The sequence below is a fragment of the Mugil cephalus genome, chromosome 19, assembly GCF_022458985.1.
Source record: "Mugil cephalus isolate CIBA_MC_2020 chromosome 19, CIBA_Mcephalus_1.1, whole genome shotgun sequence".
Classification (NCBI taxonomy): domain Eukaryota; kingdom Metazoa; phylum Chordata; class Actinopteri; order Mugiliformes; family Mugilidae; genus Mugil; species Mugil cephalus.
In genome coordinates, this window is record NC_061788.1 from 21,448,742 (window position 1) to 21,474,780 (window position 26,039).

The 26,039-nt window shown below is 39.8% G+C and overlaps 1 protein-coding gene across 8 annotated transcripts in view; it reads left to right on the forward strand.

The window, feature by feature from the left end:
* The first annotated feature begins 8,087 nt into the window (after nucleotides 1–8,087).
* The window catches only part of nrg1 (neuregulin 1), a 30,361-nt gene continuing 12,409 nt past the window's right edge, over nucleotides 8,088–26,039 (forward strand). For 3 of the 8 annotated variants that reach the window (XM_047570371.1, XM_047570374.1, XM_047570375.1), the window contains exons 1-4: nucleotides 8,109–8,665; nucleotides 8,777–9,762; nucleotides 20,066–20,204; nucleotides 23,351–23,409. In XM_047570371.1, coding sequence (XP_047426327.1) covers nucleotides 9,057–9,762; nucleotides 20,066–20,204; nucleotides 23,351–23,409 — 904 coding nt within the window. In that variant the 5' untranslated portion in view covers nucleotides 8,109–8,665; nucleotides 8,777–9,056. Of the gene's footprint in view, nucleotides 8,666–8,776; nucleotides 9,763–20,065; nucleotides 20,205–22,270; nucleotides 22,339–23,350; nucleotides 23,410–26,039 lie in introns of all 8 variants that reach the window. The other 5 variants (XM_047570377.1, XM_047570378.1, XM_047570373.1 and 2 more) reach the window with 4 other exon arrangements.

The following is a 26,039-nucleotide window of genomic DNA, read 5'->3' on the forward strand; positions in this document are numbered from 1 at the left end:
GCCCGGAGAAAAAACACGCAACATGCAAACGCCACCCAGAAAGGCCTGAGTCAGACTCAAACCCGGACGTTCTCGCTGGGAGGTGTTAGTGCTAACCACTATCACTGTGCCAGTCTGACAACATAATACTATATCAATAATACCATCAAATGGCGGTGTTCAAGCTCTCACTATAATATCATAATAACGTGACAACAATAAAATACACAATGCATGACCCATGACGTGAACAGCGCACACCTAACACATAGCAGTCAATACAGAAAGTCACCAGACACACTTTATCATGCAAAATCTGACATCTCACGTCAGCATTTATGAACAGATGCTTTCTTAATTGCCGCAAATATAAATGTTAGGCCCCACCTGGTGGCATGGGTTCAGCAGAAGTATTTATAAAAGTACTTATTTTGAACAAATAGGTTTAAAGCAAGTTCAAGAAAAACATCCTATCAAAATGTTGCCTTTCCCCATGTGACCACAGTGAATATTTGTGCACCTGCCCGGATTGAGTGTCGTTCAGGATTCTCTTATGTTAGCATTCATCTGTTAGCTCAGTAATTCGGAATGTTATTGCTAATCAAATAATAGAACATCTTAAAGACAGCCAAACCCCCTTGCATCCTCTACAATTTGGATTTCAAACTCATCATTCCACCAAGTCCGCTTTCGTATTGTTTTGAAAGAAAGGCAAATACATGCTGGATAAAAATGGTTGTGTTTCTAGATCTCTAAAGTGCTTCTTTCAAAACTCATTTTAATCTCACTCAAGCCATTAAATGGTTTGAGTCATATTTGATAGAGAGAGAACATTGCACTATGGTCAGCGGTGTCAGATCTCCTCACCTTGGTTCCGCAGTGGGGGTCTCTCAGGGGTCTATTCTGGGCCCAATTTTATTTTCATTATATATCAATGATCTGCTTGATATTTGCATGGATGTTGATATTGCTAATAAAGTTAAATATTTGGGCATTCTGCTAGATCATAAAAAATGTACAATCTCTATGATTTTAAACAAATAAAATCATCATTGACTAAAAGTGCTGCCCTGATATTTTAATACTCCATGATTTTTTTCCATTTGAGTTACTGTATTATCACTTGGTCTCTGTCAGGAACTACAACCATCAAACCAGTCAAATCTTTATATAAACAGGCACTGAAATTTAAAAAAAAGAAAAAGAAATTAAAAACAAAATTAAAAATATCACCATTACAGTCATGTTCTGCCCCTTCAAGTCAATCTAAATCACTTATATTAGATGCATCAAATGCAAAACATCAACCAATATTTCATATTTATCCCTAATTATTATAATAGCTGCTTATTTTTACACATACATATCCTAACTTAGAAGTGCAACTCAAAAAATTGACTTTTACAGCTATTTTAAATTTATTTGAATAGAAATACTTTTTAAACCTCTACAAATACAAATACAAATACTGGAAGCTTTGCACACCCCTATCAATGCTCCTTCTTCTCTTCTTTCTCTTTCTTTTTTAAGCGCTTCTCTCTTTTCTTTCTCTTTCTTTTCCATTGCCTTCTTTTTTCTTTCTCTTTCTTTTCCATTGCTTTCTTTTATTCTTTCTCTTTCTTTTCCCTCTCTTTCATTTTCTTTCTTAGTCTGTCTTTATCTCTGTTGAGCCTTCAGCTCGCTGTTCTTCTCAGCTTCACTCAGCTGGTTCTTAAGGTCTGCTCTTTGCCTAAACAGGTTAAGCACATGTGAATGAAAAAAGTGCATGATCTCTCTTAAGAAGTGATTGTCATGTTTAATGACCTCCATTTGGTTTTGCAGCTGAATGAAGTAAGGGTTGAACCTGATTGACTCACTAGGGTGGGGAGAATTGCAGGCGATCGCCTCCTTGGGTTGGGGAGCATTGACCACATGCTCTTCAGTTAATTGGGAATATTACAGGCAATTGCCCACTGCGTTGAGGAGCATTGCCTGTGAATCCCCCTGTAGGCAGTTGGGGGTGTTGCCCACACACCCCTCTATGGATTGAGAAGCATTGCAGATGATCGCCCCTTTGGGTTGGGTAGTTTTGACCACATGCCCCTCTCTGGGTTGGGGGCCATTGTAGGCAATTGCCCCCTTGGGTTTTCCTGAAGAGGACTACGTCCAAAACCTCTTCTGGGAACATTGCTCACCCTCCACACTGGTTCTGGGTTGTAACTGTCATCCATTGGATTAGGAAACAATTACAGTAAAGAATTGTAACAGTAGATATCTTCAAATTAGGCCACACCCCCATTTGGATGAAAACCAACCACTTGCGGTAAATACAAATCCCCTGTAATCCATGTTTATTTTGTGTTGCTAGCATTTGTTGGTCAGAAAGCAAGTGAAAAGGCTAAGATTAGTCAGTCAGACACATACATAATGTCGTTGCTGAGCGACGATCGGGGTCGTAATATAGAAAAACTTGACATAGGGGCTATATGTCCATATAGCCTACTGATCAAGAAATGGGTGAAAGACCCAACTCAGATTCCAGAGGTGTCATACCCAGACATTTACTCCTACATCGTTGAATCGCCCAGTAATGTGTGACATCTGTCATCAATTCATAATCATTCCATGATCTTAAATTAATGAACCATGACATAAATACAGCATGAAGCTTAGCCAACGTCTTTGGAGTGAACACAAACTTACGTTGGCAGATTCTTGGTCTTCTTACAAATTTCTTGAATTTTCACACAATACCAAAAGGCATGAGTGAGGAAGTCGCTTTGTGTACTGCACTTTAAGCATTTATCTGAGGAGTTACTATCACATTTATGTATTTTTATCTCTGTCGTAGATTTTCATTTGTAGTAACCTTATTTGTCTAATAATTTCTCATTATTTTCAGCCTTAATTAGGATATCATATGTAGCCCCTATTACTCTCATCCTTTTATCCCCTTCCTTTTTCCCATATTTCTTTTGCTATTCCGTATTTGAGGTCCATTTTGTACCTAAACATTTCTATATCTTTTAGTCCATATTCATCTTCTAGTTCCTTATATGAGCACATTGAACCTTGGTTTGTGATATCTGCTTTTGTTTGGATTCCTAAGATTGTCTATGTTTCCCAACTGAGTTTTGTATTTTGAATCACTATAGAGGAGCTATTCCAAATTTATGTGTTTTGGGATTTAAATTTTAATCCAATGTGCTTTTCTATTTTTTTTTCCAGCCATTGAATGTACTATTGATTATAAAGTTTACAGTTAAACCCTTTTGATTAGAGAGCTATCTATCCCTGAACTTTCATTTGCATTATTTATTATATGGTCAATGTACAACATTTGAGCTGCATGGTGGTAATATTTTAAATTGGATAAATTTAAACCTCCTCCCATGGGTAATACAATAACTTTCTCTGTCTTTTGCTCTGTGAGCTTTGTTTGACCAAAAGAATGAAGCGAGAATTAGCCTCTTTAAAGAATGCATTTAGAGGAGTTATGTTTAGTTTATAAAAATCTAGGCAGCCACATCATCTTAAACAGATTTATTCTACCAATTATATTCATTTTCAAATCAGACCAACTTTCCACGTCTTTCTTTAATCCTTTAATTCAGCAGTTTTCAAAGTGTGACACGAGCCTCCCCTGGGGAGCATCAGAGGACTTAAGGTGTGAGAAAAAATAAACCTGAAAAAAAGTACAAATGTCTGGTTAGCTAACTACAGTCCATGCGAGGGGCAAAATGGATCGATTTTAGTAGGCTACCTCAAGTGAAATGACAAAACAGTGTGGGGCGAGCAGAAACGGAGGAAGTATAACCCTGATTATTTAAAGTTTGGTTTTTCATGTTTTGTTCCTGACGATGCATGTACAGCTTTATCAAGCTATGCTCAAAATTGGGCTTTCTGAATACAGCCCTGTTTGCATGGTTAGGTTTACCTTAGATGTGGTTCATTCAACAAACTCAATTCATGTTCGTTCTGCTAGGTGTTGTAATGTCTGCTATTTTCTGCCTCACTCCACTGCATTTTAGACACAGTTTTACTTATTTCATGAGTTATAACAGATGATAAAAAATATATATATTTTTGTTACTATTTACAGTATCCTTGGAAGAGATTACCAACGAACCGGTGGTATTTAAATCAGCTCCACCTTTGCGATGAACACATTAATGATTGATTTAATGATTTCATCCGTGTAAATGGGTGAATAGTTCAGCGACATCTCGACTTTTAGCTCTAACATCTGTCCAGACAAACACCCTTCATAATTCTTAAGTGACAAGAGACAGAAAAAAGCTGCAAATCAAACAAAAGTTGTGAAAAAGTAAAAACTCGGAGATGTCGATCATTAGTTTTATCCTTTACTTTACAAATCATGGACATCGACGATTCGCACAGGATTAAGATCGCAGATCTGGTACCTACACCGGCATTTTAAACAACAACCAGATAGATAATAGAACAACTTTTTAATCTTATAAGTAATGTGTGTGCTACTTGCTCATTTCAATTATAATTAATTAATTAGTTATAATTCAAACATTATGTAAACTACATTATCAGTTCCATTTGGATTAAAAATAAATTAGGCCCACCAATTGTCTTTTTGACAAGCTCCAGTTAACCAAGTATTCTGCTTAAATTACTCCTGGTTGAATGACCTAGTTTTATTGAATTTATTATTAACGTTCACAGGAAAACTTATAAAAGCGTATAATCCTCCCCTGCACAGCAGCACCCTCTGGTGAGGCCGTGAACAACTGTCCTCCATTGCAAAGAAATTAGAGGAGGTTGGCATTATTCCTAAAGATTAATAAGAAGATTAATGACATTATTACATGGCTGGTAGTTGCTTTGGACAGTTTCCAGCCTTGTTGCTAACTCCTCACCTTGATGTCAGAATATGAACCATGTGCTACAAAGAAACTGGGTGTCGCTAACATTAGTAGGTCAGTCAACCTGGCAATCCAGCATGAATGGGGAACCTATTTTCCAGTTTGAATGCTTTCTTCTGTTGCAAGAATCAGCCTCTAACATTGTAAATCACAGGCATCATACATATGGCCCGCACTCCAAAAGTGGTCTACCAGAGGGTCTAATCTTGCCTGCAGTATGGGTTTGGAAGTCCAAAAAAGACTACAGTTTTTCCACATCTTCTTTCTTCTTTGCACTAAAAGAAATTGAAAAATCTTGGTCACATAGATTATTGTTCTATATTCTTACTGGTTCAGCCCGCTTGATATCAAACTGTACTGAATGTGGCCCTCTAACTAAAATAAATTTCACCCCCCTGTTGTAAAGACTAATCTTGTGTGTGTCAGTATGTGTGACATCCACCCAAACCTTTTCCTTCATACAGCAATGCTGTTTATAAATGTGGCACTTTGTTCATTTAATTAAAGTGAAATGTTATTTATTTGCCTTCAACCTGTGGTGCACGCATGGAGCCATTATCAACTCATCAAATTTGATCAAAGTACGTCAGGTGTTTCCTTCTACTGTGCACACACACACCAAAAAAAAAAAAAAAAAAAAAAAAAATCAATTCGATGCCTTCATTTATCTGTTGAGATTGCACTATTGTACTCGGAGCCACAAAACTCTACCAACATGGAGACAGGGTGCCCTTCCTAGTTGGATTAGAGTTTTTTTTTACAGTTCTTGATTTGTCGGTTGTCACAGCAACATTTTCGAAAGGTCAAACCCATGTGGGCGCAGGTATTATTCACTGTAAACAAGATCAGATGACCCACTTATTTGAGGAGAATACAAGAAAGCTCACTGAACAGCAGACCTGGAAAATCTGGAAAGGTTTGGACAGTGGAAAATTGTGGCCACAATCCAGGGAATTCAGAAGTATGGATGGATACTCTTTATCTAGCTATGTACAAAACAATTCCCCCAGCCCGACTGGCTAGATTCTTCACTCTGCAACAAACATATGACCCAAACCCATGCTCATCAAGGCTTAGATCAGTAACAAAGAATTGGATGTTCTTGGATTGGCCACCGAATTTCAATCTACTCAACTCATAGACTGAGGTCAAGGCTAGCAAGTCAGATTAGTCAGATGTAGCATCATATTGTGGGAGTGCTCCTTTGTACAAAGAGAGGGAGAATACAGCCCAATTAGAGAGGTTAGAGAAGCAGCTTTGGTTCATCTCCCAAATCTCTATCCCAAGCACATGTAGCCTCCCACAGGTCTGAGGTGCTGGTTTGAGGAGAGGCACACCCAGGTGCTGTCCAGAATCTGGCTGGTTAAGACACTGAATATGGCACGGGCCAGCAGAGAGGCCAGAACATAAGGCAGGTAACAGACACTGTCTGAGAGACTGAGTGAGTGTTAGTTAAAGAAGAGCTGGCAGATTAGCAGACTAAAGCAGATTAAAACAGATTAGCTTTTGCCTGGGTCCAGACCTTTGCCTTCATCCACTCTATTGAGTTGGAGCTAAGCAAGTATTTATTTAAGTAAAAAAGAAATAAGTATAAAATGTTGAGGTTTTTATCGGTGAAAGAAAAGTAGTGAATGTAGTGGCATATATTAGGTACCTATTGTCAGGGTGAAAAAATAGAACAACAAAAAAATAGAATAACAAGAAGACAACGCTGGATGCCGGCTGTGGAGATGAGCACTGTGTTCATTGGGCAGCCAGAGTTAAAGGTTTTCTGGATTATAGTGTCTCGTCTTCAGGTCCATCCACAAGAAAGGATTCAACAAACCAAATGCCCACCACCATAGCAAAAAGAGCTGGTATTTTTTGTAGCAGGTCCCCAAAGCCCCATGAATTTTTCACACAAGTGAGTAGGTTGTCTCATCGTGTACTTCTGCTTGAGAGTGTAAAAAGCACAAATGCACAAGCTTGTGGCAAGGTCTCTCTTGACAGTTTCATCTGTTCCCTTTTTTAATTTGTTTTACTTTTAACTGATTTCCACAAGCATTGCTTATCCCCATACCTCTTGTCGGGTAATGTCTGTAAATATGCATATAGGTGATATATGAACTTCCTCATTGAAGACAAAACATCCCAGATACAGATAAAACAATATTATTTATTTCCTTGTGTTCTGTTCATTCATCCTAGTTAGGTATAAATTCCATTAATTTATTTTATTTATTTATCTGTACTTAATTCAGCTACTATTTATTTATCCCATTTATACCATACCATTGCACATTTTAACACCCCCCCGACCCCCCACCCCCCACCAGTTAAAGAGGGTGAAAATGCTGAGAAGTTAATCAATATGCAGGTCACTAATTCAGAGGCCTGACAGGAAGTCCTCTCCCACAGATACCATTACTGGTATTAATTCTGTCTGAGGATTGGAAAGGGTCGCAGCGGTGTCAATGTTCAGGGTGGCAGTGACCTGACCTTTCTGACTGTCTTCATCTGGTTGAAGAGAGGACTCCTCCTGAAGACGGTGGACCATCCTGTTAGCCCATTTGCTAGTGTGGCTGGGGGCTGGGGAGGTAATAGTTTTATTGGCGGTCTGGGGGCTTTCGGTCACACTTGCATTAGAGGAAGTGTGAGATTTGGGATCAATAGCTCTGGTTTACCAGCATCATGGAGGAAAAACTAAAAAAACTAAATACATGTTGGAAGTTTGACTGAGGGATGTGTAATTATTTGTCAGTATATAAATGTGGCTGGCGAAAATGACTTAATATATATATTCAGTTGGATAATTTCTTCGTATTTGGGTAACATTAAAGTATTAACTTTGTCAGCGAAAAATAAAAAAAAAATTGGCACCATTTCAAGTTTTGACAAAATCAAAACCTACTGACTCAGGATGTGCATTAGTAGTATTAGTTAGTTTTAATACTAAGTATTAAAATATTGCTGCAAAATGGGTTTGATTTATGTGTTGGAAGCGAGAGAAATAAATCACAGAACAACAAAAACAAACATTTTTAATTATTTTCTTTTGCTTTTCTTCTTTTTTATACAGTTCTACAAATATATCAATGTATGCAATATATATATATATATATCCTTCCTATTATCATCTGTGCTATTATGTTATTACAATAATTAATGCAGCTACTTGAAAGGAGTAGCACACAATGGCTGCATCCCCTTGGGGCGGATCATATGTCTGCTTCCTTGGCTCTTTCCCCTTGACAAAAAACACACCCTTTAGTATCAGCATAATCAATGGGGAGTGGTGCTGGAGGGGGGGTGGCTACAGCAGTTAGCCTGTGTGTGATTCGCTGACATGCACTCTAATTGGATCAAGTAGGAACTTGCTTAGCTGGATGCTTTGTGCTGGGATTGGGAGCAGCCTACAAAGAGAGCACGGACACGGCACCAGACAGGAAGAGAGGCAGAGAGGGAGGAGGCCCGAGGCTGCCCTGCTCACGACTTGGAGAGGAAAGACTAAGAGAGGAGGGGTGAGAGCAGAAAAAAGGGGAGTATCCAGTCTTCCCTGCTCTTCTGTGCTACTGCATCCCCCCTCCCTCCCTCTATGATTCTCTTTCTCTCTCTTTCCCCTTACTCATCTATTTCCTTGGCTGGGCTGAGAGGAAGGGCACCTGCCGCTCCCTGATGATTCAGCCTTTCAGCTGCTTGGAGCTCCGTAGACCAGACAGCATGTCCCTCCTGCCACTGCAGTGCTCGGCCGTCCTGTCCTCTGCGCTACAGTTGCTGCAGCTGCAGCTGCCCCACCACATCGACACCGCCTCTTCTTTCCAAGTGTTCAGGTGAGTGAGTGCTACTGTTTCACTGCTGCTCACTATTAGACCACGAAGAACATTTAAAGAATCTAACCTCCGGATCAATCTTTTTCTTTTCTTTTCTTTTTTTGCCTGCAGCAACATTGATGACTGTACAGATCCAGTGTGCCCTCTTGTGAAAAAGCATGAGTAAGGAATTCCTTTCCCTCGTGCACAGGCTTCCTACATACGTCCCGCACTGTTAGCAAGGTTCGTCTCGCTGAACCAATCTTTTACCTTCTTGTGAAATCCCAGCTCTCACTCTGCAGCATCATGATGGCAAACCTACTCAAGGACACCGGTGGCAGACAGTCACTGTGTGATGCTCTGAGTTAATAGTTGAGGTGTTCTGAGACACTTTATCCAGCAGCTGGAAAGGATGACTGAGGGAATGGAGGACCTCTCCGCAGGGCCAACTCCCCCTCCTGGTCCGGCCTCCCCCTCCGGCTCTACTGTTGATACTGGACAAGTCCCTGAGGAGAAACCAGAGGAGACGGAGGCAGCTGGTGAGAGTGAGGAAGAGGCTGTGGATGGAGCAGCAGATGGAGGTGGAGGTGGTGATGGTGACGATGGGGAGCATGTGGGGGCTTTGGGAATTGTGGCCTTGCCAGGGACCTGCTGCGTCTGCATAGAGATGGAACAGATTAATAACTGCTTGCACTCAGAGAAAATCTGCATTCTGCCCATCCTGGCCTGTCTGCTTAGCTTAGCCCTCTGTACAGCTGGACTCAAATGGGTGTTCGTAGACAAGATCTTTGAGTACGAACCACCCACACACTTAGATCCTAAACCCATCGGACAGGACCCAATTATCATATCAGTAGACCCCACGCTGGTCATAACTGTCTCCATTCCTCATTCATCTCCCTCTACTGTCTCCCTGACCACCACCATCGCCATTACCCCAGGACATCCTGAGGTTTTAGTGGAGGAGAAATCTACACGAGGGCCATACGTGTCTCAGCCTCCACGAGTGACTGACCCCTCTGTTACACTGCAATACAATGCTGAACGTACCACAGGCCCAAAGCAGACTCCCCACGCAAAGACAACACAGGGATTAAACAACATCATCCCGACTATCAGTAAGTACTCAACACTTGTTACATAGAAGTGGTGGAATTTTCCCTTTAAACAGGATCTCCTTTGTCGCTGGCTCTAACATTAACATAAAGGATGTAACCATGAACAAGAGAAACAAGTCGTCGTTGTTGTTCTTAAGACAAAATAAGTGTTACAGAGTCTTCAAATGTTTTGTCCTTCAACTATCAGCTGCGACAGGTGTTGTTTTCAGGGTTTTGCCTGAAAACAGACACGCTGTGACTTGCAGAGTGTTGCAGAGAGGCCCATGACTAAGCCTCTGAACTATTGCTACACAGATAGATAGATAGGTGTGCAAGAAACACTTCCATTCAAGCCTACTTTGCCACTACAGTGAGTCAGTGTGTGAGCATTCACTCCATCCCCTTTAAGTATTAATGACCCCTTCGTTTATATCGCAGTAATTTAGGCACACTAAAATAAATGGAGGCTGTCATAGTGTTATTTTGAATGATTTACCTGGCAGACTGCCTGTGTAATCAATGCAGAAGGTCCTTAAAATGTGTGGATGCACACTTCCAGTCAGATGAAAAAATGAAAATCGATAAATGATGCATGACAGAAACTAAAACTCCAGGCTGTGGTACGGGGAGACTTCCTGTTTTCTGCCTGTGCTCCATTTCAAGGTCAGAGCCTGCTGGCTAATTGATGCCCCTTCCATCCCTCCACCGCAGGGGAAAACAACCCACTAATACAGTCTGTCTGCCAGTGGGTCGCCACTGTGATGTTACTGTTGTAGTCACATCGCTGTGATTTATTAGGCTTTATGCGGGTTAGCTGATCCGAGGTAATGGTGGTAGGTGGGGTGTTAGCTTCCAGCCATGCCTCACCAAAGCTATATACAGCAGCACTGACTGTCAGTAGGCCTCACGCATGAAACGCTCCACATTCTTATGTTAAAGCTCAAATTCCTCAAAGTCTCTTAAATCTCTTCATAAATCTCCTGTTTCATCCTGAAGTATATTTTCTTTTCAGCTTAATTTTGTTCACAAAACTGTAACAAAGACAAACTGTAGCAAAGAGTAAAAAGTAAGATTTTCCGCCACGCATTTTCAAACCTGAATGCAACACGCAACATGTTTACCAGTGCCAGTGAAGAAAACAACTAGAAAGTAGTATATGTGTCTGTGACTACACTGTGTCATAAATAAAGGTAAAGAGTGTGGCATAAAGTAAGTAGCCAAAAATCTATAGCACACTTGTCTAAGGCTCACAAACAAGAGACAACTGAAGGGATAATATAAATGTCCCAGACACGAAGACACGAAAGGACACAAACTGCTAGCGATGAAGGCTAACTATAATGTTACTCCTTCTGTCCTGTGTCTGGACCAAAAAGTTGCACTTGAACACACCTCAGAGATGACAGACAACGGCTTTCAGGTACATATAGCACAGATAACAGAAAATTAGTTGTCTGTATTTGTTGTTGGAAACCAGAAGAGCTAAGTATTAGCTGAGCAGCTTGGCAGAGGTAGCTGGACTCTCCAGATGACCTTGCTGTTTTTGCAATGACTTGCATATTGGAATGTCCAGATAGAGCGAAGATGAAAAGCCATGCACATTTTGATGAAACTGAACAGCTAATCAGAGTCCCATTGCACATGCAACATGGTCAGTTGACATAAAAGCCGCAGACCAGGATCTGGCACTGGGGAAAAGAGGAGCACCGATGCTTACAGATGGCTCGACACTAGCACCTGGCCATCAGACTGATGGTGTCATGGCCTTAATGTCTGCAGTAGGTTAAGTTCTAATGAAGACGGATAATACTGAATTATGCAAATGTTAAAAGTACAAAAACGTCAATGTTCCATATATGTAATTAAAAAAACTAAATCATTATTACGAGATGATTTACAAGTTTGTCTCCTGTATTTTGTTTCATTTTAGTTTGTTACAATATCATGTCATATCAATTACTGTGGTATCATAATTTCAGAACAGGGTGTATATTTCACACTATTGGAAATACATAAAGTTAGACTAGATGTACATGTTTACCTACAACACAGAACATAAGATGAATGCCGCAAATTCTCTTAACACTTAAGAACAAATCTCTTAGAAATGGCAGTGTGAGCATGTGAGGTTAAATCTTGCATTTGCTGTATATCCGTCTAATTTCTGACAAATAAAATGCTCCTCAAGGGCAAGGTTTACTTTTATGAATCAGTGCTAAAGCTGATTCATACTTCCACGTTGGATCTACGCTGTAGCCTGAGGTAGGCTGGGCAGACACAAGAAACACAGTGCTGTCCGTTTTCCTTTCTGATTTCAGTAAAAGTAACATCATTTCCAGTCGGCGTCGTTTGAAATACTGTAAACTAAGAAGCTCAACACAAAGGCATAGAAGTCACACTAATCAGGGTGAATTACTGCTTTGGTTGTTGTTCTGTTTTAATTGTTCAGTGATTACAACTCACCAGTGCACAAATACAAATCCTTACAATGGCGTGGCTTCTTCATAAGCATACCTTAAGGCCTTAAAAGAACTGTTGTGGTTCTGATAAATAATAGCTATCACTAGCAGTGGTGAAACCCATAGTGACCACTGTGGTATAATTCATGAGTGTATGAGGGTTCAGTAATTCATATTTTGCTTTTTGGCTTCACACTACTTGTTGACAGTAGATGGTATGTACTAAGAAGGGTAAGGAATGACAGTGCTAGATAGTAAACAGATTTGAACAATGCAGAATTCAAAGGATTTGTAAACTCTTTGTAAATTCAAGGCACTACATGAGTATCCACTTCCACGCCATTAGTCTCTTCTGCAGTACAGTAACGTAATTTCTGCAAAACAGAGCTACTGACTTCAAACCATGACAAAATAATCCAAGAGTACAGTGAGGAGCCAAAGCCTAGTTTAAAGAGTTTTAAAGGCAGTTCATGAGGACGTATGGTGGTGAGGGCACTTCAAGAATCAAGCCTCAACATCCTGATGTATGTGTCATACACTAGTCTGACATACTAGTACATACTAGTAGTGTACCTTAAGATGATTCTCAAACATGGTTTGTCTAAGTCTAAAGTATAGGCGCTGGATTTGGTCTTTAGAAAACATTTCTACACACAGAGAAGCTGTCTCTTCCAGTCAGGACTCAGGACTCTGAAGTCCAGTTATAGGTACTAACTTATTAAGCAAGTGGGAACACCACTTGCACAGCGAGAGGTTGAATATGTCAGCAAACGCCCTTGCTAAGTGAACTTGCACCCTGATATCCCAACTGGACCAGCTGCCTTTTATTGTGTTCTTGTGCATCATGGGTCTGTGTGATCCATGTCAGGTGGTGAAGTATAGTTAGTGGGGCAGAGGTCTTTCATTTGGTCTGTCAAACTGAGCAAAAACTGGTTAAAGGCATCAAAATCAAAAGTTATAGTTTGTATCTTCTATGATTTCTGTTCACATACAGTGAACATGCTTCTTTTGAAAGTCATAAGCTCTTGGTATGTTGCTTTTTTTAAAAACTTTTTTATGGGCTGTAGGAAGTGCTATCTTTAAGTGTGCCTGATTAAAGACCTCTGCGACTGTAACCTCTGCTCCTGTGTGAGCAGTCAGCTGGCTTGTGGAGGTACAAATGAGGATGGTGCACACTAAGGTGCCAGGAATGCAATCGGCCCTCATTTGGTCTTACTGGAGTCATTGGTGTCCTCTTCCAGGGCCAGTTGTTCAAAGGTAATCTGATCGGATTTCGGTTATCGGATTGGATCACATTTTGAAAAAGGGTTGTTCAAAGGGGAAAGAAGGATTCTGAAATCGGATTAGATCACATAATCCAATCCCAGTTTTAATCTGGATCAAACCTTCAGTTTGTGTTGTTCAAAACTTTTCAGTAGCATATGGATAACTTTGATCCAAAATAACAAGGTCATCCTGATCCCAACAGGGGGCAGGATTTCAAGGTGGATTTCAGGAAGAAAATGTAGTGAAATTTATGTATTGGTCGAATAATACAACATTTGTATCATTTATGCTTTTATTCATATTTTGCACTTGACTTGTTTAACAATGACAGTGAAAAAGATAAAAATAAAATAAAAATGATGTTGTCCCCATGAAGTAATCCCCCAAACAGATTTCAACAACAAACAAAAAGACATTTTTAAAATATGCACAATGTATTTTTGTTCAATTGCTGTGGCTCAGATGAGGGGTTGAAAAGAAATTATAAGTTTTTATGTTATTTTTGTGTTTTGTCTTAAAATAAGAAACAGTGAGCCCATTTTGGCTCTTCTACCTGTTGTTCCTTACATAGCTGTTAGCCCAAACTGTGTATCTGGATCGGGGTGATCCAACCCAATGCTGCTTTGAAAAACCTGAACCCTGATCCCAGATAGCAAAAAATGGGATTTCCAAATGTGGATTTTTTTTTTTTGATAAACTCACCCCCAGTGATTGACTGGAAGAGGACAGACTGATTTTGACAGCGTGGGAAAATTCAAGAGATCAAATCGTCCTTATTGAACTTTTACCTAAGCTTAATTTCAATATCAACATCAGAGATATTTCTGTCCAGCTTGCTCTCTTATCACGGCGCAGTAGTTCAAGACATAATCCTCAGTCTGATTTCCTCTATATCACTGACGAGAGACAGAGGTTTGGCAATAAAGATTCTTGCCAGGTTGTTTTATAAGGGCTGTCATTTTTCCTCTTGTGCGTGTTGGGCCAAGTGAGGAATTCAGACTATAGCCCCTGTATCAGGTTTTTCTATGGAATCATCTTGTATTCATACAGGGCTTTTCCACCCATTGGTTCCAAATAGAGCTTTTGCAGTCACAGTGACACGCCCACCTGCTCCTTCATTCAACTGAACACACATTTACACACATAGTATGAAGTACTGGGAGTAACTCGGGGTTCAGGGTCCTGCTCAAAAACACTTCGACATGTGGTTGTGTGGGATCCAACTGGACAACCTACCTCTACCTACTGAGCCACAGCTGCATCATTGTCAGTCATTGTCTAAGAAGTCATACAATAACATTATGAACCACTGCCACTTCCACACCATTAGTCTCTTCTACACTACATAACGGCACACTACTTCTTGCTTTAATACCACACCTGGAAACAAAATAGAGGCTGTGAGCCACTGAATCGTCCTGTTCAAACTTACATCCAACAAAACAGCTATTGGTTTCAAACCACCATAAAGCAATGCGACTTTATTATTTTTGTGGATAGTTGTGAAAAGAAAAACTTTGTGGAAAACCCTCTCCACCATGAACCAGTTCACTAATTAATTCATTCTAAATGGCATCCAAATACTATGTGGGTGGATACAAACTAAAGCCTTCAAAGTAACGATGAAATGAATGAAAAGCAATGAAATCCACACCTCACTAAAATAGTCTGAACACAAACTGAACTTTCCCCTATGTCCATTGTAAGGTGTCAGCAAACTGTGTTATCTTCATCATGTAAGGATTTAATGGAATTAGACTAAATCAACTCAGTATTAGATCCCAGCCCATGCTCTTACAACCTTTCAAGTATAAATTTCATTCAATTACAAATACTGGAATATTTTTAGGGTCAAACGGTTATATAATAGGAGAAAAGGCAGATTAATGTTCTTGTCATTTGACCTACTTAAGTTTGTGACAGCTGGTTTGAGTGAAGTAGCCATGAATCATACAGCTGTAATGAATGATGTAAGTGGCAAATGTCTACCCTTAATATTTTATCACCAAATGTTGTCTGTCAGAATAGCATTAGTTGGATTTAATGTGATTGCTGGATGGGAAATTGACAAAAAGTGCACTCTATTGTTTTATGAGGGTGATGCTGATGAATGCTGTGAAATAATAAATTCACACAGCTGCTTAAGGGTGAACAAAATATACATTGGCCTTCAGGTGGGAGAACAAAAAGAGTCGCAATAAATCACTGAAGCACATTTTTACTCTCATTCAAAATGTAGCAATTTCCGTGTTGTAACCGTCGGTGCATTTTCCTCCGTCACTAACGGGCAATCAAAATCTGGACAGTGCTGCAGATAAGTAAAATGCCCGAACATGTAGTATCTGTACAGCTCACAGTTCAGCATTTCAGTTAACAAATTTGCATGTTGTAGACATGCTTCACCCAGTGACTGGTGTACATATTACTCACTGTTGTGTTTTGCGTCTTCCTTTGTTGGGGTTTTGTAAACTAACAAGTAGAAATAATCCAACCAATTTATCAATTTTTGAACATACATCAACATTTCAGAAGGCTTAGTTGCAATATGTGTTTGTGTGGTCATCTGGGTCTGCATCATCATTTATTCAGTTTGCATAGTTGTGACCAGATGTAGTGTGATGTGTCATCACCACTAGTGTCTGTGAATGTACTGATGTGTCTCTCAGTCAGAGATAGTGTGAATCAACTTCTGTATTCCCCACTTACTTCATAATTGTTCAGTTCTGTTTTCTTTCAAAATGTTTGAAAGGCATATGTGTCTCTGCCGTAGCAACTCTTCTATTTATTAATTTTAGAGATTATATTCTCTATATTCTTTATTTCAACAAAATTTTAAAAAGTTTTGGACAGTTAAATCCAACGTTTGGTAAAAGTAGCCTGTGTTCATAAAAAGGTGTAAATATTTGATTCACATTTGGATGATTTCTTTTCCAACTTCTTTTCCCTAGTCTCAGATGTGCCTGCTGTGATTCCGGTAAATCACGCAGAGCGAGATCTCTGCTGCTGCTGCAGTGCATCATGGTTTGCCCTTGACAACACCTGACAGAAACCCCATCCACTGCAGCAGACTGATTTCTGTGCAAGCATAACCCCAGCAGCTCTGCCCAAAGAGCCTGACTAGCAGAGCCATGAAACAGCCTTTGGCTAGGCTCCAGTACCGTGTAACTGCCTATTGGTTTGATGCTTCTGATCCACCGGCATAAACTAAGCGAGGATATCTGCATTCCTCTCTGCACGAGTGTGATGAAGACGGAAACAGCAGTATGCTTTGAGCAGAGTAACTGAAACCCTTCAGGGACACACCCCCATTGCTAGGATGCTATTGGTTGGCTCTGGTTTCTAATACATCCACAGACAAAGATTCATCAGTAATTGCTGTAACGCAAATTCACAAAATAATCAAAGTCTATACGAGGTCCTGTAAGTGGAAGGACAGAATATTCAAATTTATGGATAAAGTGAGTAACTATTGCCAGGCCACCAGTGAGATTTAGAAAAAAAAAAAACCTCACCAAGAAATTACAGTTTTACTTACTTTACTTTTAATTTGACCAAGACATGTCATTTTTTCATAAAACAAGTGCCCATGACTGCTTTCATTCCCCTGCGAAATAATATATAAACTAGGAACATCCTGTCTCCAAGTAACATTGCGTTTATGTGTTCCAGGCTGGATTACTGTAATTCATTATTGTCAGGTTGTACAAATAGCTCTGTAAAAAGCCTCCAACTAATTGAAAATGCTGCAGTAAGAGCACTGACGGGAATTAGCAAGACAGATCATATTACTCTAGTTTTAAATTTTCTTCATCGACTTTCTATTAGATCTTGAATGCAAAATTCTCCTCATTGCATATAGCCCTTAAAGGCCTAGCTCGATTCTATCTCAAAGACCTCATAGTACCATATCAAAGTGAAGACTTACTTGTGGTTCCTAGAGTTTCAAAATGTAGAATGAGATTGGGACTTGCTTATTAATAAAAGTTATAGTTAGTGCTGGTCTGAACTATCCCTTAGTTATGTTGCTTTATGCCTAGCTGCTAGGCTGCTGGGGGACTTCCCGTGATGCAATGAGCACCTCTCCTTTCATCTCTCCCGCTGTCCATGTGTTCATATATTACTGTAGAGCATGTTCTTAGCTGTGTCTCCATCTCACCAACAACAGTTATTATAGTGTTTTCAAATACTATCACTGAAGAAAAATGTCAGTTCTTAAACAGAGCAGGCGACAGAAGAGACCACTGTGGAGTTCCATGACACAACTCTTGTGTGCATAGAGAAAATTATTGTTAACACAAAAAAACTGGAATCAGTATGATAAGTATGACCACCATAAAGCAGCAAAGTGTTATTCCTTTAATCCCAATGACAGTGGAGTCAAGTACAGACAAGATCTAACAGGATATGTGTGGGGATGAGGCCATTTTAATGAGAACGTTGCAAGTTTAATGGTCTGTTGGGAAACTTTTGGACCTTACATTCATGTAGATGTAACCTAAGACATGTACCATCCACCTAGACCAGACCAGGCACCAAAGTGCAATGACACTCCGCAGATACCCCACCCTTCGAACCATTGGACCCCAAAGACCCCCACTTATAACATTCTGCTGCCAGACACCACAGGACACCCTTAGGAGACTCATGTCCATTCACTGATGAGTCACAACTGTTTAAGAGGTACAAGGGAGACCTACACAATATTAGGAAGGTGGTCATAATGTTACACCTGATCGGTGTATGTTTATGGTTTAGAACAATCGAGATACATATTACAGAAATCTAGTACACTAACTACTAATAAATGCGGTCTTACAGATGTTTCTAAATTTGACGTAGTTGACAATACAGACATGTCCTGGCCCTGGCACTGGGACATCCAGATTGGAAAGGGTTAAACGTCAATCTTTAAAGGCAATAATGCAGGTTCTGATTCATCCCTATTTGTAATGCATGTCTTACACCCTGATCGATCTGTATCTCTACTCAACTGCATAATCGCTCTTCTCATCCTCTCATTCATACTTTTATCAGGGATGGTAATCTGAGGTAGCTGCACGTAGCAGTGCTGAAGTGTGTTGTGTGTTGCAGATAATGCCTCCACATGTTGACAGTATTTTACTCATTGCAGCCGTTCCCCCCTGAGACTTTTTTATGAATCATCTGTAATCATGCGATCACGTCTGCATCATTTAGACACTACAACCAAGACGTTACTGATTTGTACGTTAAAAGGGCACCAATTACGCTTTTCCATATTTTCTTTTACACTTTAATTTGAGGTTATTCACATCCAAACTAGATGATGTGTGCATTGCCACAAATGATATGAAGATAAGGAAAGAGCTTAAAGGGGAGGGGCCTGTAGTGACACAGCAAAAAGTGTTTCCACTCAGAGATGCTGACCTGAGATGAGTCAGGCTGGAAAAAGGCTTGTTGTCATACCTCTGCTGACGTCTTACTCATCAAGTTCTTTTCCACTGAAATTTTTGAAATCTAATATGGCAATCCCTTCCAAGGGTTTGTTTTGCGATGGTGCAGTGCGTAGTGGGCAGGATTCTCCCGACATTTATGGGATCACACAGACAGCAGTCCTTAATGCCAGACTTCAACCAATGCACTTGATACTGGCTATCATTCGCTCTGACCATCCTATGAGGAACAGCTAGAGGCGTGTTTTAGGTAGAAGCTGTCGGATAGGTTGAAGTTAGCCTGTGATGGACGGTGATAGACAGAGGATTCATTCAATATACTCAAAATGCTCAAAGTACTGCCAGGTACTTTTTAAAAGTGCCTGCTCTTTCAAAAGTGTCTCCAAGGACGACAGCTCAGATGGTTTTGTATGACAAAAATCCGATGTGTCAGGTTATTTTAGAGCAACATTGTGTTCTCTGATAAATGACACTTTTACTGTAGGGAGTCTCTCCTGAAGTGGATAGAATTAAAATGGCAATAGCAATGTAAGAATTTAAAGAAACACTCTATTCTGACATCATACATAAATGATATCAGAATAATACATTTAGCCTATCTGTCATCAGAATAGGTTGCACAGTTAAGCTACCTTTATTGGGCAAAGAACTTCAACTTATAAAACCTATTCTCTGCTCATATTACATAACTTGGTATAGACATCTGTAAACCTCAGCATGAGAGGACATTTATGCACCAGCTCAATCCCCTTTACCAGTAATAAATCTGTGTAAATATTTGACAGATGTTTGAATTGGTACTGCAACATTTTATTGAGGAACATGGTCTCTGTTTATTGAAGATATTGCTACCATATTCTTTCAGTTCTATTCTTCTCATGTCAGATATGGATTGACAAACTTCCTGAAGATGAAAATGATCAATAGAGAAGTAAACAGGGCTACAGCTCGAACATTCAGGCCAGACAATACTCCATGTCTGAAACACACAAGATAGAAATGCTAGTTGAATTAAAGTAAGGGAGGTTCTCTTCCACACGTTGCAAAAAAAGACAAACAGGCTGGCTCTGGCTTTGGCTAACAAGCTGCTTTCATTTTGCAAACTGAGAGAAACCTGTTTAGCTGTGTTCTTTCCTTGATACACTAATATTGAATGTCCTTCTGCAGCTACCACCAGCACCACCACTACAGCCAAGACCTCCAGCCATGTGACTCCCTGCAGTGACAGCAAGAAGAACTACTGTGTTAACGGAGGGGACTGCTACACTTTTGAAATCACACCGGGCAGTGTGAAATTTCTCTGCAGGTATGAGTGGGTTCATTTAATGCAATCTGTCTAAGTCTCTATGTTTTGAGTATTGTGTCCTGGTCAGAGGATTGTGATAGCCTTTTCTAAAACTTTCACTTGTAGATTTTGAGATGTGCTTCAGATTGCTGAAATGCAACCAAGGTCCATTAAAGAAAAAAAAAGCCTTCTTACTTAAATGAAAGGGTTGGATTTGAATGTTTAGATTTTTTAGATGTTTTGAGGGAAAGAGTGAAAGAATAAATAGCAAAAACATTTTTCACATCCTGTTTAGTGGCTGATCAAGAGCTAAACTGTAAGGATCGTGGAAATTAATGGATGCAATCGTTTTTAACATTTCTTTCTTATCATGACAAGCAAAAATGCCTGCAGTGTAATGTTTCTACAGGACCTGTGGTATGTGTGTAATATGTCTGAAGGACAGAACTTGGATGGTAAAAAATCTGAGATAACCACCAGGGGAAGTAACAGAATGTACTTATCAGTTTTCACTGACGCACTAAAAAAGGTCCCACCCATCTGACAAGCACAGGCTTATGCACAATCTTCACAAGTGCTCACTCGAACTGTGATTGTGATCCTATGTAGTGGGATGTTTGTGTGAAATCTGTGAATCTGACTCAAGCTAGTTAGCTACATAACCTGAAGTAGCTCCAAAGATAGCTCCAAAGCTGTGGTTAGCAGAAGGCTAAGTATTAGCAGTATTTAACATAGCAAATGATTGCCTGTCTAAGAAAAAAATAACAAGTTAGCAGCCTATCTTGGAGAGGTACATCAAGATTGCACTCCGCCTGAGGCTCTCCATCTATGAAACACTTGTCAGTACTGACACATGGTTTATTGTCAGACTCCATTCTGAATAACCATCTCTCTGTTTTGGGGGTTAGGTGTAAACAGTTTTTGTGAATGCTGTAACAATTACTTGTCCTGCAGAGTTCTCCACCCTCCGCCACTGCCACGTGTCCACTATCTGGAGGGACATACAAGTGACATTTGTAGGATATCCGCTAGGATTAGCCAAAGATTCCTGTCATGGCTGTTGTCAGGAATGTTTATCACTGATTGGACATTTCAGTGTGGTCAGTGTAGGTCTGAAATTGTGCTGGCTTAGCATGGACATGCCAATATATGGGCTAGCAAGCTAACTAATCTTTGATCACAGTAAATAATAAAAGTTGTAAACCTCTTAATTTATGGGACCTGTAATTGTTTGCTAGCAGTCAGGTATCATAAATTAAAGATGAAAATCAAACCAAATCAAACCAGCAGTTTACACTTGATTCAGATTCCTTGATTTGTCTTTTTAAACTAGACCAGGTTCCTGATAATACTTCCACCCAAACCAATGCAAGTCGAAGATTTTGGCCACAAGATGTCATCATTTTTGACAGATTTAAAGACATTTGTTATTATTTATTGTGATTCTGACCATAAATCTCTTTATAGATTTACAGCTCAAAATATATGATCCAGTAAATTCTGGGCCATCCCAAGGCATCTGTTTCCAGTTTAAGACAGTCTGCAGTGTAAATGGAAAACCACATGCACCCTCCCAAAGCTGTCTTGCCTAACTTAATAGATGTAGTGATGCAAAGTGTATAGTAACGAGGCGTCAAACCAATTGACCAATATCATATTACTACCTCGTATACTACCTCCAATGGCCATGGGACCCTGATATTTGTTATGGTGGTTGGGTCTTACAAGACAGTCTGGAAATAGTTCCCAAACTTTTTAAGTACAATATGAAGATGTCTGTATCTATATTAGGTGGACAGATTTGAGAACATTAAGGGAAACGGAGTGCTGGATATAAACTTGGACAACATGCTTATGTTGATTAACCTGATCTAATTACAGAAGGTAACATTGAGACTGCATTTGAACACCAAGTTTGCCACTGAATGTAAGGACGGGTTTTCAATGACTGTCCAATGTCAACATCATTTATCGATCCTGGAGCGTGACTGTATACTGGATGTCTCTGTGTTTGTCCATATGTGGTCATGTCTTGTGTGTAACATGTAGATGGTGTTTTTGTCTTTTCCTTTTGACCCATCAACCAGGTGCTTGGCCGGATTCACCGGACACCGATGTGAACAAGCTGTGCTTAACAAAGTCTCAAACCCAAAACGTATGTGAACATAACTGTATTCAGTCCCACATGTCATTGCTGGTGTTTCACCCCCTTCATGAATTGATGGAGAAATCCACAATTCCCTTGTATATTGATTAGGCCTAACTATTTATATAGCATCAAATGAAGCCCTCAAACAGGGTTTTAAAGGCTTTTGCAGAGTAGCACACTAAATATTTGCATGTACTGTACTTCACACCTCATCTCATTCCATCCATGTTGTTCAAAGCAGTGAACAACCTTCACTTCAGGTTGAAGTGTTATGTCTTGTGTGGAGGTGATGCATATCCCCAGCAACTCTTTCCATTCAGCCTTACACCATTCCCTAAGAAACCAAACATGGGAGAACATACCTCTAACATCATTACTTGGTCCCAGTAGCTCAGTGATAGACTGACCACCTTTTACAGCCAAGTTGGGTTTACTAAACCATCAGGACTTTCCACTTCGGCAGTTCGAGTGCCAATTTGGAGCCAAGTTTTTATCTGCCAACTAAAGAATTGCTGGTTGGGCAGCTTGCTGATGTAATGATGTAGCTCTGTGGTGGCTCTCAAGCCCATGGCAAAGCAAACTGCATTCAAGTTGGTGGAAACGAGCCAGTGCGACCCCATTCTCTTTCTGATGGACATACTGTATGATTGCCATGCAATAGCTCCTGTATGTAGCTTTTAGAGTTGGGGTTACCTCACCCCACATGTAGGATTATATTCCAAAATCTGGACTTATCCTGAGTTGTCGTACGTACATGCAAATTCCAGTCTGCTATGAAGAGAGTGTTCAAGCTACTTTGCTGGAGAGCCTGTGCAAAATACAAATGCTATATAGTCCAAGACTGATGTATTTGCGTCTGAGATGATTAATTGAACTCAGACTCACTGATCATAGCTAGACATACTGGTCTAGTGGTGCTCCCTACAAACACCAGTGATGACTGTTGTGGGCTTTGCACAGCTCTTGTCTAAACTAACTCCCTCTCTCTTCTTGTCTGTTTCTTGTGTCTCCTACTCAGGTGTCCAAATGAATTTACTGGTGATCGCTGCCAAAACTATGTAATGGCTAGCTTTTACAGTATGTCTATTTCCTCTTTTATCTTCCTCCTCTTGGACTTGAGCATGCCTGATTAACATTTGTACATGTCTGGTTGTGTTTCCTCTGTAGATCTGTGATTTATCCAATGTTTTGCATGCTGATGTTAGTGTTTCTCTTTCATGTTTTACATTTATATTGCATGGGGTAATGAAGAAGTTTTGGACATTGTGTTTATATTTTCAAAATAGAGGATGAATTACCTACATTCCCATCCTTATTGTCACTGTGCTTAAATATGTTTTGTTGAGTGTGTTATATACACTCAACAAAAAATCTCATGTTAGGAACAGCACTAATACTAGGTAGGACTTTCCTTTGCTCGCAGTACAGCCTAAATTCTTTGCCACGTGGGTTCCACAAAAGGATCACATCATTTCGTTAGATTAGTCAGCTGCACATTTGTGCTGCAAATCCTCTGCTCTGCTGCTTGGGAAGCAAACTGTTCATGAAAATTATTTGAAATAACTTTAGCTTTGTGACATGGTGCATTGTAGCAATCAGAAGATGGTAAACTGTGGCCCTAAAAGGGTGTGTAGTAATATCAGCATCAGTACTCCAATACTGATTGGTGGTAAGAGGCCCAAACTGTGCTAAAAGATTCTTATATTGTTACATAACCAGGAGCATCCTGGATTAAATGAAATCAGTTTTCAGCTGTCCGGTTTTGGTGAACTTGTGTTCCGCTGCAGCCTCAGATTTTCTGTTCTGACAGGATGTGGTCTTCTGCTGTTGTGACCTAGTATAAGAAAACTCATAACTCATAACTAAACATTGTGCATTGAGACAAGAACATTTGGAAACACAGTATGTCTGTGAAGGTTCTCAGTCATCCAGGTCATGGTAATCCAAAAAAGCGTTGAATAAGGTCAGCTGGACTTTCAAGAAATTCTACAAGTCCAGCTGACCTTATTCAACGTTTTTTTGGATTTGGAAACACAGTTTTTTCTTTTCCACATTTAGCTGTTTAATGTGAACTTTAACTGAATTACCTGCAGTTCACTTTTGCCACATGATTTACTGACTTGATAATTGCATGAATAAGCATGTATCCAAGTGTTCCTAATGAAGTGCATGTTGAGTCAATAACTTCCCATGTTCAACATAGTACAATCAGCTCATCATCCTAGGTTTCAAACAGCAAGCAAACAAATACCCAACTTCTTTCTACTTTTGTTACAATCTACTCAGACTATTTCCACTAAGATTGTGCAGGTTGGATGTAGTCTGGTAAGCAGTACGTGGTTCGGACAATGACTCAAGGCCATACAATATAGGAGCAATTGGCAATTGGAACCCTGTCTGTTACATCAAATTGATCAAACTAAACCACCTACCAGCAAGTAGGTGCTGTGTACTGTATGTCCCTACAAAAATTAATCCAACAGATTCTAAAGATTCATAAGAGGCAAGACATCTTCATCCTCTTGCATCGGTTTTGTGGAAACACCGTAACCCTGCATCCTGTTGTGTTTCAGTTTTCCTGGTTCCGTCGAGTGGATTCTTTTCTACTACTTAATATTCATTTAACCTGTTATGACGCTGAAGCTCAGAGCATAAGCCATTGGGTTATGGCAAGAGATCAGTTATGTTCTGATCTCTTGATGACTATTACTGCTGGACGCTTTCCAACGTCTTTGGTGAAATGCAGAAAAAGAAAAGAGTTGTGATGTACCAGTGCACTTCAAAAATGACTATACTATATACTATATGTCTTGCATTCTAGACCTCAGACCTTCCCAGTAGAACTGAGTGATCCCTTGGATATGATATCATAGCCAGCTACGTCTGAATAAGATATAAATTTGAGTATGGATGGACCTTTAACCAGGTCCATATATTTTTGGAAACTGACACAATTTTAGTCGTTTCAGGACAGTGGTCCCCTAAATAAATTTGAGTAACAGTTACCTTGTGAATATGGTCTTAAAGTGCTAGATCCACTCTAATGTGAGGGTAGTCACTTCCAAATTAAATGTAGGAATTACATACAGTTTTTATTCTCCTCTTTATGGTACACTTGGATGATGATATCTTTGACCTATCTCTCAGAGTGTCCTTTGCTTGTCTACCTGTTCTTTTTTTCCTATAGTATAGCAAACTGTTCATTTGGTCACTCCTAGTGTTCCCCCCTAATACAACCGCTTTGATGGATTGATGGACTTTTTGATGGAAAATCTGGTTTGACATTTTCTCATTGGATGCATTGGTGCACTAAGGCTGGTGTCATCTTACAGCATACTAGTAACAAGCTGAGTTACATTTTAAATTACTATTACTCATTTTGCATTCTCAAATGTTGTACTATGGATGAATGACTGCCTTATGCCTTGCCTTAGCCATTACCCTAGCCTTCTCATAAATGACATGCAAAAGATGCAAAACTGCGTGGCAAGACATGTGAAATGTGCCTGTGGTGGTGTGCCATTTATACATATTTCTATGACTGACATAGATAAGATGTGACAGCGATCACAGTGTTTGCTCCGTGTGTTTGAAATCACATGTTTTCAGTATGTTTTGTAGCATTAGTTATTTTCAGACCTTCAGACATTTTCATTGAAGACAATGAGCCTTAAGCATGTGTTTGCAAATGGTGCATGATGATCACA